Here is an 18,412-nt window from a genome sequence, read left to right as displayed (position 1 = left end):
TCCGACCCTGACTTTCACCCCTGGGCCTCAGCATTTAGCCCATTATCCTGACCATGTCACCCTACAGATTGCTGAGGATCGAGATAGGGTAAGAGCTGCCAGAGTGACTGACCGAGCTTATTTTGAAGAGGAGATTTTTCGTTTGACCCAGGAGAATCAAGACTTAAGAAACCAGCTGGCCATTTACAGATGGCACAATGACACACTAGGGACTCCTAATTTTTGTCCCTCATTCTTAGAGGATGCCTGGGAGAGACAGATTCCAGCATATAGGGGAGTCATGGGGCAAGCCGTATACGAGAGAGATAGGATGATCATGAGTCTATCTGAGATGCACGAGTTTTTTGATCGAGAGCTGAGGTCCCTTCAGAGAGCGGAGTATTTTTCTCATATTCATTTTGATTATTTACTTACACAGGGACGTACCATGTTCGATTACGCCATCTATGGGTTAGAGTACGTGTTAGCGGACCTCACCAGTCTTCAAGATGCCCCAGGACCTAGTACCATTCCTACCCAGCACTTAGCAGCTGAGCCACCAGTCAGTCCATTAGTTGATCCATTAGCTGATACCACCATTGATAGCAGAGTTAGGACCTTTTTGGGGAGAGGATCCTTTACCTCTGTTTGGAGATGTTGCTGATGAAGATATCATAGAGATATCTGACGATGATGACGCATCCATAGCCGAGTCGACGGTTACCGCCGAGGAGTAGTATTGTTTTTATTTCTAGAAGAAAATTCATATCATCCCATTTTGTTTTGCACAAGTGATGATATCTCGTTTATATAGGGTGTAGTAGAAAGATTTGATGTGGTATAATTTTTATGACTTGATGATAATTTCTCTAGTAGTTATCAGTTTTCTCTATAAATGATGAATGCTTTTGTGATATGATAATTTCGAGATCGTATGTGTTATTAATTTTATTTGTCCAATTAGTTCTTATATTTGAAAATATTTCCATTAAAGCAAATCGATGGCATCTTCAAATGGAAGCAACCAAGCAAGGAGCCAAGAAGAGCAAAATCATCAGCGTAGAGAGGAGCGCACACCACAAGAAGAACCTAATCCCCGCCACATACTCGAAATGATGCAACAATTCTTTCAGTATTGCCAGAATCCACCAAGGAACCAGGATGCAGGCGATCGGACCTTTGAACGTTTCCTTCGATTCAACCCACCAAGGTTCCAAGGGACCCCAGATGCAACCCAAGCTGAATCATGGCTGACCAAGATCCAAAAGATATTTTCCGTTCATAACTTCTCTGATGAACAAAAAATAAATCTATCTACCTACCAATTTGAGGATGCTGCATACAATTGGTGGAGAGTCACAGATCATCAGTGGAACCGAAACAATACCCCTAGAACATGGGAGAACTTCACAAAAGAATTTGAAGGAAAATATATTACCCAAGTTGTACGAAACACTCGAGAAAGGGAGTTTATGGATCTGGTTCAAGGATCTATGACAGTAGCTCAGTATGAGGCTGAGTTTCACCGCTTGATTCACTACGCCCCTCAATTCATGGAAGACCAACCAAGGAAGACGAGAAAGTTCGTAGAGGGGTTAAAACTAGAAATTCGCTGGTCAACGCTATCCTCAGAAGTAACTGATTATAATTGCGCGGTCAACCAGGCTCTACGAGTGGAATCAGAAATCAAAACACTCCTTAACAGAGAAGAAGTAGAGAAAAGATCACGTAACACCAATTTCACTGAAGTCAGCCAAAAGAAGAGGAGATATGGAAACGAGATTCAACATGACAAGAAAGAAGGACCATCAAAACAAAATTCTCGAGGAGGAGCTAACAAACAAAGATGTGGTTACTGTGGGTTACCTAACCATAATGAAGAAAAATGCTGGAGAAAGAGTGGGAAATGCTTGGTTTGTGGAAGCGATCAACATCGCATTCAGGAATGTCCCCAGAAATCTCAGCTCTTACCATCTAAAACTGCTCAAAAACCCAAGATTCCAGCCAGAGTTTTTGCACTCGCAGGAAATGAAGACGACATCAATCCCACTGCGGTAGTTGAAGGTACAATTCTTCTGTTTTCAAAAACTGGAAAAGTTTTATTTGATCCTGGAGCGACACACTCCTTTGTTTCTAGCACTTTTGTCCTCCATCTAGAAACACCATCTGTAAAGCTACCATATATCCTGGAATTTAGTTCACCGATGGGAGATAAGTTACTTAGTGAAGTTCTTTACAAAGATTGTCCTCTAGAAATTGATGGGGAATCTTATTTGGCCGATTTAATTGAGCTCCCTATTCAAGGTTATGATGTCATATTAGGGATGGATTGGTTGTTTAGACACCAGGCACAATTAGATTGTTACTCCAAAAAGGTAAAACTCTCAAATTTGGGAAACAGAAAATCTGGAAACCGCAAGGAAGAGTCTTTTCCCGTAACATCAATATCTGTCAAAGAAGCCCAAACTATAATTAAACAAGGAGGGAAAGGATTTCTAGCTTATTTGATCAACAAGCCGCACGATCAACTCAAGGTATCTGAAATCCCTGTTGTTCAAAACTTTCCTGAAATCTTTCCAGAAGAAATCAATTCTTTGCCTCCACAAAGAGAGATTGAGTTCTCTATAGAGCTAGCACCCGGAGCAATGCCCAAGTCCAAGACTCCGTACCGAATGGCACCTGCAGAATTAAAAGAATTAAAGAACCAATTACAAGAGCTTATTAAAAGAAAATACATTCGGCCCAGCACATCACCATGGGGAGCCCCGGTGTTATTCGTAAAGAAAAAAGATGGTACGCTAAGGCTATGCATCGACTATCGAGATCTAAATAATGTGACTATAAAAAACAAGTATCCACTGCCGCGAATTGACGAATTGTTCGATGCACTCCAAGGATCCAAAGTTTATTCAAAGTTAGACCTAAGGCAAGGATACTACCAGCTGCGAATCCGAGAAGAAGATATACCCAAGACCGCTTTTAACACTCGGTATGGCCACTACGAATTTGTAGTAATGCCGTTCGGACTAACAAATGCGCCAGCTGCTTTCATGGATCTGATGCATCGAGTCTTCCAACCATATTTAGACAAGTTCGTAGTCATATTCATCGATGATATCCTTGTTTACTCCAAAAGCAAGGAAGAGCACGCACATCATCTAAGGACAGTTCTTCAGACACTAAAAGAAAATCAATTGTATGCGAAACTCAGCAAATGCGAGTTCTGGTTGGAAAAGGTGTCATTCTTAGGTCACATAATTTCAGGGAGTGGTCTTGAAGTGGATCCTTCAAAAATAGATGCAATAATGCAGTGGAGACAACCAAGCAATGTAACTGAAGTTCGAAGCTTTCTTGGCTTAGCAGGATACTATCGTAGATTCATCCAAGACTTTGCGAAAATTGCAGCCCCACTAACCCAACTTACTCGCAAGGATAATGCATTCCAATGGAACCAAAGGTGTGAAGAAAGCTTTCAGGTACTAAAAAAGATGCTTACTAGCGCCCCAGTCTTAACCCTACCAGAAGGAACAGAAGGGTTCACAGTTTACACTGACGCCTCCAAAGAAGGATTGGGTTGTGTATTGATGCAAAATGGGAAAGACGTTGCCTATGCTTCAAGGAAGTTAAAGATTCATGAGATTAACTATCCGACTCATGATTTGGAGTTGGGCGCAATAGTATTTGCCCTAGGAAAATGGCGACATTATTTATACGGTGCGACCTTTGACATTTATACTGACCACAAGAGTTTGAAGTATTTATTTACTCAAAAGGAGTTAAATATGAGGCAACGTCGGTGGATGGAATTCCTAGAAGATTATGATTGCTCTATACTATACCATCCTGGGAAGGCCAACGTGGTGGCAGATGCGTTGAGTAGAGCCAGTATAGCCCATCTGAGAGGCAGAGAATCTAACCAAGTCATGTCAAAAAACTTGTTACACATACTTTCACGTGGTCATCTAGCAGGACTAAGAGTCGAACCAGAATTCAACACCAGAATCAAGCAAAGTCAGGCCATTGATCCCGATGTAATTAAGCTGAAAGAGATCAAAGGAGGGCAAGATTCTGATTTCATCACCAACCCTCAGGGTATATTTTGCTATCGTAAACGAATTTGTGTACCCGTCTCATTAAAAGAGGAAGTTTTGGAAGAAGCTCATAGATCTCGATTCACCAACCATCCCGGAGGAGCCAAAATGTACCAAGACTTAAAACAAAACTTTTGGTGGAAAGGCATGAAACGAGATGTTGCAGATTTCGTAAAGAAATGCCTTACATGTCAATTGGTGAAGGCAGAACATCAAAGACCATCAGGACTTTTACAACCTCTCCCCATTCTTGAGTGGAAATGGGATCATGTAACCATGGATTTTGTGTTAGTGTTACCTCTTATGAAAGGAGGCTTTGATAGTATCTGGGTTGTGGTGGACCGTTTAACAAAATCCGCACACTTCATTCCAGTGAGTAGTAAATATGGAGTGGAAAAACTTGCTGATCTCTACCAAAAAGAAATCATTCGTTTGCATGGGATACCCTCAACAATTGTTTCAGACCGAGATCCAAAATTTACCTCCAGATTGTGGAAAAAGCTTCAGGAATGCCTTGGGACAAAGTTGAATTTCAGCACATCATCTCACCCTGAGACAGACGGACAATCTGAAAGAACTATCCAGACCTTAGAAGATATGCTCCGCACCTGTATTTTAGATTTTGGAGACAGTTGGGGAAATCATCTACCCCTTATAGAATTTGCATATAATAATAGCTACCAGGCTACAATTCAAATGGCTCCTTATGAAGCTTTATATGGGAGAAAATGTCGTTCCCCTCTGAACTGGGATCTTGAAGAATGGCGGTGCACCAAAGATGGGAAAACTCGTTCCATAGCACCAGATATTATACAAGAGGCAATTGATAAAGTACAAGTCATCAAGCAAAGGATACAATCAGCTCAAAGTCGACAAAAGAGCTATGCCGACAAAAGAAGAAAGGACTTAGTATTTGCTGTGGGAGATCAAGTACTCCTCAAAATATCTCCCAGGAAAGGAATCCGAAGGGCAGGAAAAAAGGGAAAGTTACAACCTCGATTCGTAGGTCCCTTTGAAATTCTGAAAAGAATAGGACCTGCAGCCTACCAACTCCAACTACCTAAGACACTGTCTGGAATACATAATGTGTTTCATGTATCCCAATTAAGAAAATGCTTCACTGACTCAACACCCATAGAGGACCCTGCACAGTTAATCCTAGAAGGAGATTTGACATACGAAGAACAACCTGTTCGGATACTCGACCAAAGAATCAAAGAACTTCGCAATAAACAAGTTCAACTCGTCAAAGTACTCTGGAGGAACCATAACATTGAGGAAGCCACTTGGGAGAAAGAAGAGGATATTAGGCAACAATACCCAGAGCTATTCGAATCTGGAGACCAGATTCCTTGAAGGTGGGGAGATTGTAGCACCCCATAACTTAAAGGGTATATGATATATTATATTTTATTACTAAAATTTATTAATTATTATATAATTAAATATTTATATATATAATAAAATAAAATGAATAACTAATATATTATTTATATACATTCACACATGCATACATACCTACATACCATCATCATAGTTGCTTAACCAACACACCACCTCCCTTCTTGCCCAACCGGTGAGCAAGATTTGTTCATCATAGATTGGAGATGAGGCTTGATCATTGCCTATAAAATGCACCCTTCACTTCAAGAAATTCAAGAGTTCTCAGCCTAAATTTTCGAGTTTGAGGAGTGGGTCTAGTATAGGGTGGAGTGGTGAGAGTTTATAACTCAAAAAAAAAAAGTAGAGTAAATGAGCCAAAAATATCTTTATATACCCAAAACCCTTCCAAAAATTCTATAAAAATTCCACAACACTCTCTACATACCCAGAAAGCTATCAGAAAAAGAGGTGTCGAAAAATCATCAACCGATTTTTCATTAAAATTCAGAAACCGCTACTGTTCGGGAAGGGAATAGTGCCGGAAAACTCGTTTTTCAGGTACTGTTTTCACTCCCATTTTTCATACGTTTCTTGACCATATTTTACCTTAGTCCAAGCGTGAAAGTTGTTCACTGCGTGTCATACTGCTCATTCATGTCTTTGGTTTCCCGGAATCGGCCTCGGAAATAGTATTTTCCGGCAGCCGAAGTCGGGGTGTGAGTATTACTAGTTTTTCCTTTTCTGGCACATTTCGGCTGGAAATTTCAGAAAACTTATAACGTAAGAATTGTAGGAAATCAAATTTTACGTTTCCTGGAAAAAAGGTGGCCGCGCGTGGTGGCCGGAAGACCGACCACGCGCCGGCGGAAGCGGCGCGTGTAACACACGCGCCGGTTAAAATCGGAAATTTTATTTGCCGAAGCATGCTGTTTATTATTCTAGGCTACTGTACAAGTTTCGTAATTTTTGGATGAGTATTGCATTTACTGTGAATTTTTAAAGAGAGATACTATGATTTTCGGATATGATATACTATCTATATGATCATATAAACCTTTGTATAAATGTTCATAGCCTTCAATACTTGAAAAATATATCATTAGAAGTAGCTATGAAGTTTTATAATTTTTTGACTCACAAGTTAATTATTATGATTTTTGTGAGTTATATATTAAATGTTATATATATCGATTAATGATAAAAATAATTTCAAATATTGCCTATTTTGAATTTTTCAGTTATTATTATATTTAGAGTTGTTATAGGAAATATTGTAATTTTTGGAGTCAAATATTAATTATTGTAAATTTTAAAGATAGTTTTGACTATTAGAAAATAATTAAATAAATAAATAAAATAAATTTTTTTTTTGAACTTTTAGTCAATAAATAAATTTTATAAAGTTAGATTCTTTATTATTTAGGGATAATCTATATCCAAAAGTGTTTATTATACTAATGATAATCGCATTGGTCAATAGGATTGACTTGAACTTGGAACTCTCCCTCTCATCTATAGTAAGTCTCAAGGTGAGGAAATTCTTTATCATTCTTCCTATATAGCCTTTGGCATTTGGCCTGGAAATTATGATATGATTTATATTCTTTAACGATATTTACTACAGATTATTGATTTCTTACGCCTATGCATAAATTTTGTATCTTTAAATCGCGTTGATGCATATGAATATGCCCCATCCTGAATGTCCTTTTTATCTTACTGACTCCTTATTCATGCCGGTACTACCTTTCTGAAATGAGTGAATGCTTCAATATAACATTCTCATTGTAATATCATCATACTAGATGTGATTCTTATCAAGCTTCCACTGAATGATGTTTTGGTTAATCATCAAATGAATGAATGAATGACTGAATGATAAGGTGATTGACCAAAACAAAGCCTTGGACAACGGACTTTGGTCTGGAGATTGAGTCCATTGAACAACGTGACTTTGGTCCGGGTTTATTAGTTCACTTGGCTCGTTATTCTTTAATGCCATTATTTTGGCGTACTCATATAACCGAATGTTGATTCTTTTGTCTATTGTATCATTCTTTCGAATTTGAGTATCATATTCACCTTTATTTAATTCTCACTAAGTCCTTAAAGACTTAACCTCTCTATTTTTCTTTATCTATTGTGATTTCCAGAGCCAGGTAACCAGGATTTGGATAAAGAGAGAAATATCGATGTATGATCTGCCAGTTGTTGTCTGGAATAAATTGCTGGAAAGCATAATAAGTCATTTAGTCTATGAGTCAGTTTGTTTGAAATGTTTATGTCATTGTCACTCTTACCGTCTATGTTGTTTGGACATGTAAAACTTTATCGTAATTTACTAGTACTTGTACGTTTCGCTTCCGCTATTAAAGTTCTTTGATAGTTCTTATTACAGCCTGTGATACTTCTAAAGAGACATAAATCTCTTATGAGGTATTATTAGGGAGTGTGGCATTCCTTGAGGTATAGTTTCAAGATAGGGTGCCACAAACTTGGACGTCTGTTTCTCAGGATACAACGAAACAACCAGTAGTACCCTAGCACGAGGCACCACTATGACGAACTGAAAGGTACTTGAATTTTATCACGAGGACAAAGTAATGGCAGCCAGTGGAAAAAACACCAACCAAGACAACAAAGTAAAGCTTCGAAAATATGAGAATGGAGGAGAGTGTGTTGGGTGATTGGAAGGACTTGAGGCTGTGTGCATGGCATAATTGGCTTTATTGCTATGTTCATTTTTCAATGTAGGACATTTCCCACTTACCATTTACTAGGGTTTACTTGCTTGTCCAATTTCTCATTAAAAAAGATCAAGCTCGATAGGCCTCTAAGTGCAACAACTCCTTAATTACTTTTTACGACATTAATAAACAAACAAATAAATAATTTTATGTGCAGCACCGTATACGACAAAAGCTTGATATTAAGGTTTGATAATCTAAATATACAAAATCTCGAAAAATCCATTTTTACATAAAATTTTGGATCTAAGTCTGATATTTTTTCATAAATTGTTTATGAATTATATATCATTGAAAAATACTAATGTTGACTGTAATTATAATTTTTATTCAGAAAATGCCTCGGAGTAATTACGATATTAAATAGTGGATAAATAAATGAAGCATACATATTTTCGAATAGTGTAATATATACTATTAAATTTTAAATTAAGGCTTTATTAACATGGGTATCTTAAATTAATGTTTAAAATGAATTAACATTTAAAATGAAACTGCATTAATTAAGAAGATATAAATAAATATTCCCTAGAATTTAATCTTTTATGTAAAACAAAATTATAATTGAATGATGCTTCAATAAGTATACAGCTTTCATATTTTCAATTACGAATAAATTCTATATTAAAAAATGCCCATACTTACTTCAGTGAATGAGTAAAGGAAACAAATTTTGACTCGATGGATTTGCAGGTCGGAAATTTGATAAAAACTAATTTTTTTAATAACTTTTTATGTTCAATTTATTTGTATTTTTGTCAAAAATTTATTCTAAAAATAGATAGCAAGGAGCATATGGATGAATCTCCACTTCTTTATCATTTGCCATTTGAGATTGTTGAGTGAAAAATCAAACACCCTCGATCTCCGAATAAACATATATTTTAGACACCGTTTGATACGATGAATAAGATTATACGTACATCCTTAATTTATCCCGTGCTTAAATTCAATTCTACAATAATTGAAGTTAAAAATAAATAATTTATATTTATCTTTTAATTTATATATCATCTTTCGATTATAAATCATTCATCATATCATATAATAACACGAGTGAGTCTCATGTGAGACCGTTTTACGGATCATAATCAGTGAGACGGATCAACCCTACCCATATTCACAATAAAAAGTAATAATCTTAACATAAAAAGTAAGTCAAAAACTTGTGTGAGACGGTCTCACAGATCGTATTTGTGAGACGGATCTCTTATTTGGGTCATCCGTGAAAAAAATATTACTTTTTATATTAAGAATATTACTTTTTATTGTGAATATGGGTAGGATTGATCCGTCTCACAGATTAAGATCCGTGAGACGGTCTCACATGAGACCCACTCAAAAAATAATATTTTTTTATGGGTGACCCAAATAAGAGATTCGTCTCACAAATACGACCCGTGATACCGTATCACACAAGTTTTTGCCTGATAACACGACCCAAGCCATGTCTAAATATGAATTTAATAAGTATATGTCAACCGTACGAGGCTATTTAAGCACCGACTCATATATATTATCTACCAAAACAGCTTCATAAATAAGTTATTAATTGTTGTTTGAGGATACACAATTAGTGGCTCAATCATAATTGCCCGTATTAATAATTTATTTATTTCGTTCAAAGTACAAGGCTTGATTTAATTTGGACAACCACCCTACTCTACATTATTGGTTCGATAAGATGTAGAATAATTTCAGCGGGAAAAAATAATAATTCTTGAACAATATAATAACATATAATTGTGTAGATTATTCATTTGAAATTCGTTGAACTAATACATTATTGTATAACAGCTTTGAGCATTTTAGTCTTTCTATTAATATATAAATTGTGTCAATACCCTGTGAAAATTTTTGTTGAGCTAAAACTCTCTGTAACATATTTGAACATTTTATTCTTTCTGTTATATTTTTTTTGAACATACTGATTTCTGTCTCTATGAGGAAATTACGCTAAATACATATCAACGTTTGTTCGTATATTTTTCATTTTTTTCGCATTCAATATAAGTTTAAGTAACGAAATTAAATCAAAAAATTTGTGCAAAACTTTGATTTGTAGTAGAGATGAGAATTTTTAAACTAATTGGTTAAGATGTTGAACAACTTCAAATTCTCGTTGAGCTAATATCGTTACAAAGAGAGATATTAGTTCAATATCTTAGCCAATTAATTCCAAAAAATCTTATCTTCTATCACAAATCAAAGTTTCCCACAATTTTTTCGATTTAGTTGCGCCCATTGATAATATATTGAACGCAGAAAAACACAAAAAAACGCCGATTGTTATTTGACGTTATTTTCTGATAGAGACGCGAGACTGCATGCTCAAAAAAATATAACAGATGAGTTAAAATACTCAAATCCGTTACAAACGAGGTATTAATTCAATGAGAATTTTCATAGGAGTATTGGAACAATTTACATATTGACAGAGAGATTGAAATGCTCAAATAAGAAACAGGTGGATATTAATTCAACGAATATTTCATGGAGGTATTTGACACAATTATCTCAACATAATTATATTTCATTCTTTTTAAATATAAAAATCATATTTTATTTTTCATTCATACCAAATATATCATTAAATAAATTAGTTAATATCTTTCTTTTTTTAAAAAAAGTGTTTTTTTAATGTATAAATCATATAATTAATTTGACCACTTTTGAAATCGAAAGAGAAAGGGTTACAGATAGAAACAAATAAAATAGCACTCAAAGTCGATGAAATCTTTTGTCCCAAGAAAAAAAAGTAAGTGAAATCTAAACTCCTACCAAATGCTACCTAATATATAATAGTACTGTAAATCTTTTTATTAAAATATAATTCAATTATATTCGTCTGGTATATATTTTATTTGATTGCATCTATATATATATATATATATATATATATATATATTATTAAAAAATAATCTGAAAATTAAATTATTAATTTGTAGTATAAGTTAAATGAATCCATTAAATTCCCAGCATAACAGGGAAGCGTTGATCTCTCTTGAAAACAACTACTTCCATTAATGCCTCAAGTCCATATCGAAACCTTAGTTTCTGCTCGGGCCAACGATCGCAAGATCTCTTGCGAAACACTGGCGGACACAACCGTGGAAGGCGAAGCTGCGGCTTACGCCGCCGATGTGACCCCGGACTTGCCACCGGGGTCTTTTTGGCTGTCAAAGGACTCGGAATACGATTGGTTCGATCGCAATACGTTTTACGAGCGGACAGAATCCACAAAAGGCTACGCGAAAAACCCGAGTCCAAACCCAAGTTCTAACTCGACTTCTCAGAAATTATCTGCAAAGTTCATGTCTAGAGCGTCGATCCTCCGATTGCCAAAGGCCCAGAACGCCGCTTTTGTTGATACGAAAAGGAAGACGTGTAAACCGGTCAATATAAGGCTCTTTCCAAAACGGTTAGTGTCATCGGGGAAGTCCTCGGTGTCTGCTGCGGAGCCGGGTTCTCCGAAAGTTTCCTGCATGGGGAGAGTGAGATCTAAGCGCTGCCGGCGGAGGTTTGATTCATTGAAAAGGGGAGAAAAACCTGTGGAAAAGAAGAAAACCGGGTTCTACTCGAAAATCATGAGCCTGTTCCGGTTCAGAAAGGGTAGTAGGAAATCGGAGCAGTCCGGGAGCATGAACGTAATGGAAGCTGTGGAGGAAGAGCCAGCGGCGGCGGCGGTTGAATCTCTAAGGAAGAGTATGAGTGTGAAGGTGGGAGAAAGAGTTGGAGGTGAAATAGTGGCGGAGCCGCCTGGTCTAGGAGGTATGAAACGGTTCTCGTCAGGGCGGCGATCGGAGACTGGACATCTTAGTTTTCAATCCGGTGGCGCGTGATATACGATACGGTGCTTGACGGTGAAGGGGTATATCACAAGGTTCGTTGAACAACTGTTTTCTTACACGGCAGGTTAGAATCTTTGTAGATATTATATATATGTCTGATCCATAATTTCTTTGTTTTTTTGAAGGAAATTTCTTTTGAATTTTATTTATATTGTAAAGAAAGAAAAACATGACATATTTATGTTTGAATATGATCAGGTCAATCAATATATATTTTCTTGATATTTCTGTTCTATTTTATGTATGAAACGTATCTTTTGAATAATTTGTCAACGTCTCCTTCGTATCAAAAGATATCAAACACAACCTCAATTTTGGAATAAAAATATATAAAACGAATGAGAAAAGTGCAATATGTTAGCTGTAAAATTAGTCCGACTTCTGAAACATTCAAGTGAATGTCGAATTCCTAGTTTAAGCATTAATCTAAAATTTCGCCTTCTTCGAGTAACAAAAAAGCAATATTATATGTACAACTAAATTTGTATAAGAATTATCGCATCATAAAAAATTACATACAAAAATTTCATTTATTGAATCTCATTATATATTAAATATAAAATCTCACGATATAATGACAAAATCTCTTAATATAATTATTGTAAATATCGTTGTACGATATACTTATGGTATATTTAGTATTATAAAAAAAATTGAATTTTATTTTACATTCCACCAAATAAAATATTAATTTTCGGAATATAAAATATGCATGTGTTTTACGAAATACTGGCGCCATATACATTTTTGGAGAAAACTCTGTGTTGAATTGATTTGGTTTAAAGGAACAATTTGTTGACTTATAAGGATGCTGGCTTCACGTGATCTTTTAATTTATTCAGGAAGTTAACTAAGCCTGAGAGATTTTGAATCCTTTATCTTTTTTTGTAATAACATACAAATTTTGTTTTATAAATTCTTGATATTATTATATCGGGCGTCTAAGTCCAAGTAATATGATTTCTATTTTTTCAAATTTTTTTTAAAGGATAGAACATTTTTCGTTTTACCAAAAATCATAACTAGTTATAATGAAGCAATTCAAATATTTTAAACCGTACAAGAACTTAAACATCATGTTTTATTTGCTCTACACATAAGATATATTTATTGAACTCAACAATCTTACTCATAATGATTGTACTCTTTGCAATCAATAAAAATCGAACATGTGACTTTGAATCTAGTACCAATTTTAAGTCGTACAACATTCGAACACTACATTTTGATCATTCTCCTAAAAAAACATTTATGACACTCGACAATTTTGAATCCCATCAACTTTACATCAGTGTCTAAAATGCATATTTTAGATTTTAAAATAATGCAACAAAATGTTACAAGATTTTTAAATATTTTCGATTGGATAAAATTTGAAAATCCAATTCAACTGCAACACCAGGCTTTCTCCATTTTTTAATAATAATTAGAGATTCTTAGCAGTAGTTGGAATGTCAACTTCAAAGAGTAGATGAGAAATTTAAATCATCTGCTCCAATTATTTTAAGGGAAAAAATATACTTTGTACAAACAGCAGCAATTTAATTATATGCAATCAACTATAAGAAGAAACTTGTTACAACATGATCAATTATTAGCTAGCTACTAATAAAATATAAGAAACTAGTTGCTTTGCCTACCAAACACACCCCATATTCAAACCAAGAAACTTGAAGAGAACTACTTTTAGAATGTATCATAACATTTAAATACCTTTTTATTTGAAAGACACGTATGATCGCGCGCGCATATATATATATATATATATATATATAATTTTCAACCCGACGGTTGCGATTGGCATGAATCATAGGCTACACTTCATCGCATTAGCTCCACGTCTCTTCCGTTGAGAGGCTGATAAGGCCTGGCATTGTTCTTGCATTGTATATCTAATGGTGCCTTGAGTGCTTGTACCTGATCTCTCGAAATTGATCTCACCTACATTCACACAATCACACGTTACTTAATATGATGACATACTAGGATGGTGATATATAACGATGGTGGAGAGATATTTGGGCCTCACGACAAGAGATCCTTGCAGGTTATTATCATGATTGATGATAAAAGTTTAAAAATAAGTTTCTAAAATGTGAAAATTATCTTTACACAAAAAATTTGAACTTTGATTGGTATAATAATTAGAGCGATGGTGAATCCTCACCTTTGCAACGATGATATAGATAACATTTTCCGTGCAAGGAGGAGCACTGAAGGAGCCAATGTATTTGTAATACTTGCGAGGATTTTCCTTCAACACAGCCGGGTGAAACGGGACCAGCTTAAGCTGTGCCGATTCGTCGTATGCCAATTCATTCAATTTCTTATGTATCTGCATGCAAGTTAAATTTAACTTCAGATAATTTATATACCTCCAAAATAGAGGGGTTATGTACTTATGTTATGTATATATATGACAAATTCGATCCAGGCCTTCTGGTGCAGATTTGGATCCTCTACTGTTTTGAAAACACAGCACCAAGTGCTGTGCACTTTTTACAAGAGATCGTTTAATCTGACCATGTTTTAAATTTATCTCATATATGATATGATGTCCATAAGATGATCACGTGATCATCTCGTGTAAATGTTAAGATTGGAACTTGGACCTAACTCAACCCCAAAAGCTAGCTCAAGGGGGGAGGATTGTCCAAGCCAATATATGCCACTCAAAGGTTATTTATCTAACCGATGTGGGACATTTAACACACCCCTCTCACGCCCAGGAATGAACATCTGGAGCGTGGAGTTTACAAATGACCCAATTATGGGCAGAACGGGTGGCCTAATTATAGGCAGTCCAACACATAACGGTGAAACCCGGGCTCTGATACCATGTTAAGATTGGAACTTGGACCTAACTCAACCCCAAAAGCTAGCTCAAGGGGGGAGGATTGTCCAAGCCAATATATGCCACTCAAAGGTTATTTATCTAACCGATGTGGGACATTTAACAGTAAAAAATACACATCATCAAATACTAAATTTTTAATACAGTAGAAGATCCAAATCCTTCTGTGCCTGATCAATGTTATAACTAAATGCATATATCCCTATTTTAACCTGCCCGAGAATGGGATCGGGATGTCCATATTTGAAAAGGTATCCGACCACTGCAACCCTTCCATCTTCGGAAACGTGCACCAAATGAAGCTCGGCCGCAAATCTGCGTTTTGTATATGTGATATAAATGAGGTCGCAAGATAAGAGCACAAGATTTAAACCCATTCGAATGAGCTATCACTGATATAAAACAGCAATTTTGGAGGCAAGAATGAAAGCAAAAGAAAGTAACACGAGATCTAATCAGGATATAATTGGACTACGTGCTCATGCGAAATGTACCACTACTGCAAATCAAGCAAGATCAACATAATACCGCTTCCCATTAATCCTATGCTCAGAAGGAGAATGCCAATGCATCTGTTTTAAGGCATACTTCTTGCCATCTACGATCATCCACCCCGAATCCTCTGGGTACTCTACCTGCATCAACAATAATTCTAAATTTCCCCATTCAAAATATGAAGTGTAAAATGTAAATACTTGTCAAATCAAGTTACCAACCACGACGGTGAATCTAACATCAGTCAGAGTACCATTTACAGGATGGTATGCTCTGAGCAATGGCTTCAAGTTCTTGTTCACAATTACTTGGTCTTCCACAATGTTGATTGGTGATTGGGATTTCCCAGTTGCACATAATGAGAATTTTGGATTCAGGCTTCCCCATTTCTCAGGGCCTGTGGCTCCAGAGTACGTGAACTGAAGGGGCTGCTCAGCAGCCTCTGATAATTAGAGAGAAATGAAGATTATCAATTTAAAATATATCTTGAACCAATACCGATACTCGAATCGAGTCGAGCTCTGGTACCATTATATTAATCTTGACTCAATCAGCAGACAACTAGTTTTCTATCTTGAGGAATAAATTGCAAACTGGTTGAGTGCGAACATGAATGACTCGAGTTCTGCCAGCCCTTTATCAAACCAACCAGTATATATTCATCATGTGGTGTACGAAATAACTCACTATATATTTGTAATTTAACTACTAAAACATAAACATGAGCTGAACTCAAGAATATTCTAAGATTCCGGTACATTCGAATATCTTGAAAATTCGACTCAAGCTCCATCAATATTGAACTTGAGTGGCAATCAAACTTTAACCTGATACAAACTCTTGTGAAAATTATCACTATGATTCGAGTTTAATATTTATCTTATCTGTTGCAAATTATCTCGAAATAAGACTAGAATAATAGCTCAAATAGCTCGAAAACTCCGTCGAAATGGAGGCCGACTGAGCCACTTCCAAGCTGCTAACTAGGGGTGGGGAAGATGGAGAGATAGAGAGATGAAAAGTGTACGCAGAGTGTAAGTAGCAAATGAGTTGGCAATGAGCAGAGTGAGTGTAAGGCTGAACAAAGCCACACGAGCTTCCATTTAACTTCTTCCTCCTCCCCGGGCAGAGCAAAGATAAGTGTACAACTTGTTATTGAATACTGTCCAATTTGACTCACTGAATAAGTTGTTTTATAACCTTGCTAAAGGTAACCCAAACAATAGCTTCCTACTCCATTCAACTCCCGTGTAGACGACGCCGTTTGATACGAATGATAAGATATATTGATTAATTCTTATTTGTATTTGGCTCGAAAAATGCAACCAACAAGTTAAGGCTTAAAAAAGATTATTTCAAGTTTCAAAAAAATAATATCACGATCAACAAGTTAGTACAACTATATATAATTAATAATTAAGTTTTTTTATTAGATAGTAATACCACGATTATTATGAAATTTTGGTCATGTATGAAGGAAAAAAGGTGAAAAAACTAGGTTTGAAATTAAGCTAAATAAATCAAGTTATTTATTTTGTATGAGATAAATAAAACTATTATAATTCTAAATTATAGAAACCAGTAGATTTGAAATTTAAAAAATTTAAAATTTATAGGAACCATCAAGTTTGCTGATCGTCATGATTGAGCACATGAATTTTGTCGACAAGTATATGTATTTGAATACTTTACAGTTTCGTGCTTGCAAACAACTTGGTGATTGATTTTCAAAGGTGGGGTACTCTGCTGACCTTTATCTATCTATCTGTTTTTTTTTTTTGACGGATATCTATATGTTTTCATTTGTATATAATAATTTATTTATTTATTTCAATATTTTAGTGATTGTAAGTAGTTACAATGATTATCCATAATCTAAAGGCTGCAATCAACAAAACCCGGATACCCGAAAGACAAAAATTTGTGTGAGACGGTCTCACGGATCGTATTTGTGAGACAAATCTTTTATTTGGGTCACCCATAAAAAAATATTACGTTTTATGCTAAGAGTATTACTTTTTATTGTGAATATGTGTAGGATTGACCCGTCTTACGGATTATGATCCGTGAAACGATCTCACATGAGACTCACTCTACCCTAACTATGAAAATTAGAGAAAGAGACCTGTTAATTAACGATAATAAAATATAGTGTGATTAATTTTGAGATTAGCAATCATACTAGATAGGTTATCAAGCAAATTTTTTTGTGGGGTGGACTTGAATACGACTCCCACATTGATTCGATTTAGTCAAATGATAGGCTATGATTATGTCGGCATTGTAAAAGATACTGTTAGATATTCGTCAACTATGCTTAGCACAAAGAGTGGAAACAAGACATTTGTTCTTGCTAAAATCATAATATAGGACAGTGTACAGCAACATTCAGTTGGGATTAATACATGGTCCAAAGCGAGGCCTAGATATTGATTGAAGGAGGAAATTCGTTTACTTCTGGCACTCAGAGTCATTCATATTTTTTGACCTACAGTACTTTCAAGTCAACATCAATGCAAAGAAATAATATCAAGGGAATGCATAATTTCGTGCTCCTCGGTCACTATTTCATAAACGAAGCACAAAACTAGGATCGCTTTCCTGAATATGCTCATTCTTTTAGAATTCAACGCATCAGACTCAAAGCCCTCCCAACTTGCTTATGCTTTTCAAAGACCAATGAAATCTGGCTAAATGGTGTCCTGTCGTACATGGAAGGATTACAGAGAACAAAAGGTAACAAGAGAAAATAGCAAACATCTTTACAAAGAACAGCACTAACTCGGACGAATAACTGATTATGCCTAGTGAGATGCAATATTAAACTTTACTAAGCAAAAGAATAAAGAATGGAAGGGGAAAGTGGGAACCCATGTTCGGTGGCCTTAGTAGGGAAGAATAAGCAAAATTCTTAACTTGAGAATACGTCCCCTCAGCTTTATTTTGAGCTAATATTCTTAAGTTCCATTCCTTTAAAGTTTTTTTGATGTGCGAATAGTATTCCGTGGTCAT

The 18,412-nt window shown here is 35.7% G+C and overlaps 2 protein-coding genes across 2 annotated transcripts; one reads left to right on the top strand and one right to left on the bottom strand.

Annotated features, from left to right (window-relative positions):
- Positions 1–11,226: 11,226 nt before the first annotated feature.
- LOC140839270 (uncharacterized) lies at positions 11,227–12,042 on the top strand. Its single transcript, XM_073205908.1, has one exon. It carries the CDS (start codon positions 11,227–11,229, stop codon positions 12,040–12,042), a length of 816 nt encoding a protein of 271 aa, XP_073062009.1.
- A 1,463-nt stretch (positions 12,043–13,505) lies between these two features.
- Positions 13,506–16,662, bottom strand: LOC140839753 (alpha carbonic anhydrase 1, chloroplastic-like). Its single transcript, XM_073206685.1, has 6 exons — positions 16,428–16,662; positions 15,622–15,842; positions 15,434–15,540; positions 15,118–15,220; positions 14,219–14,386; positions 13,506–13,992 (listed from the first exon to the last, which is right to left on the bottom strand). Exons 1-6 carry the CDS (start codon positions 16,501–16,503, stop codon positions 13,873–13,875), a joined length of 795 nt encoding a protein of 264 aa, XP_073062786.1. The 5' UTR covers positions 16,504–16,662; the 3' UTR covers positions 13,506–13,872.
- Between the last annotated feature and the right edge of the window lie 1,750 nt (positions 16,663–18,412).

This window comes from Primulina eburnea, chromosome 8, assembly GCF_022965805.1.
Source record: "Primulina eburnea isolate SZY01 chromosome 8, ASM2296580v1, whole genome shotgun sequence".
NCBI lineage: Eukaryota > Viridiplantae > Streptophyta > Magnoliopsida > Lamiales > Gesneriaceae > Primulina > Primulina eburnea.
Note: the sequence above shows the minus strand (reverse complement) of the source record. Positions and strands in the feature narration are given on the sequence as shown.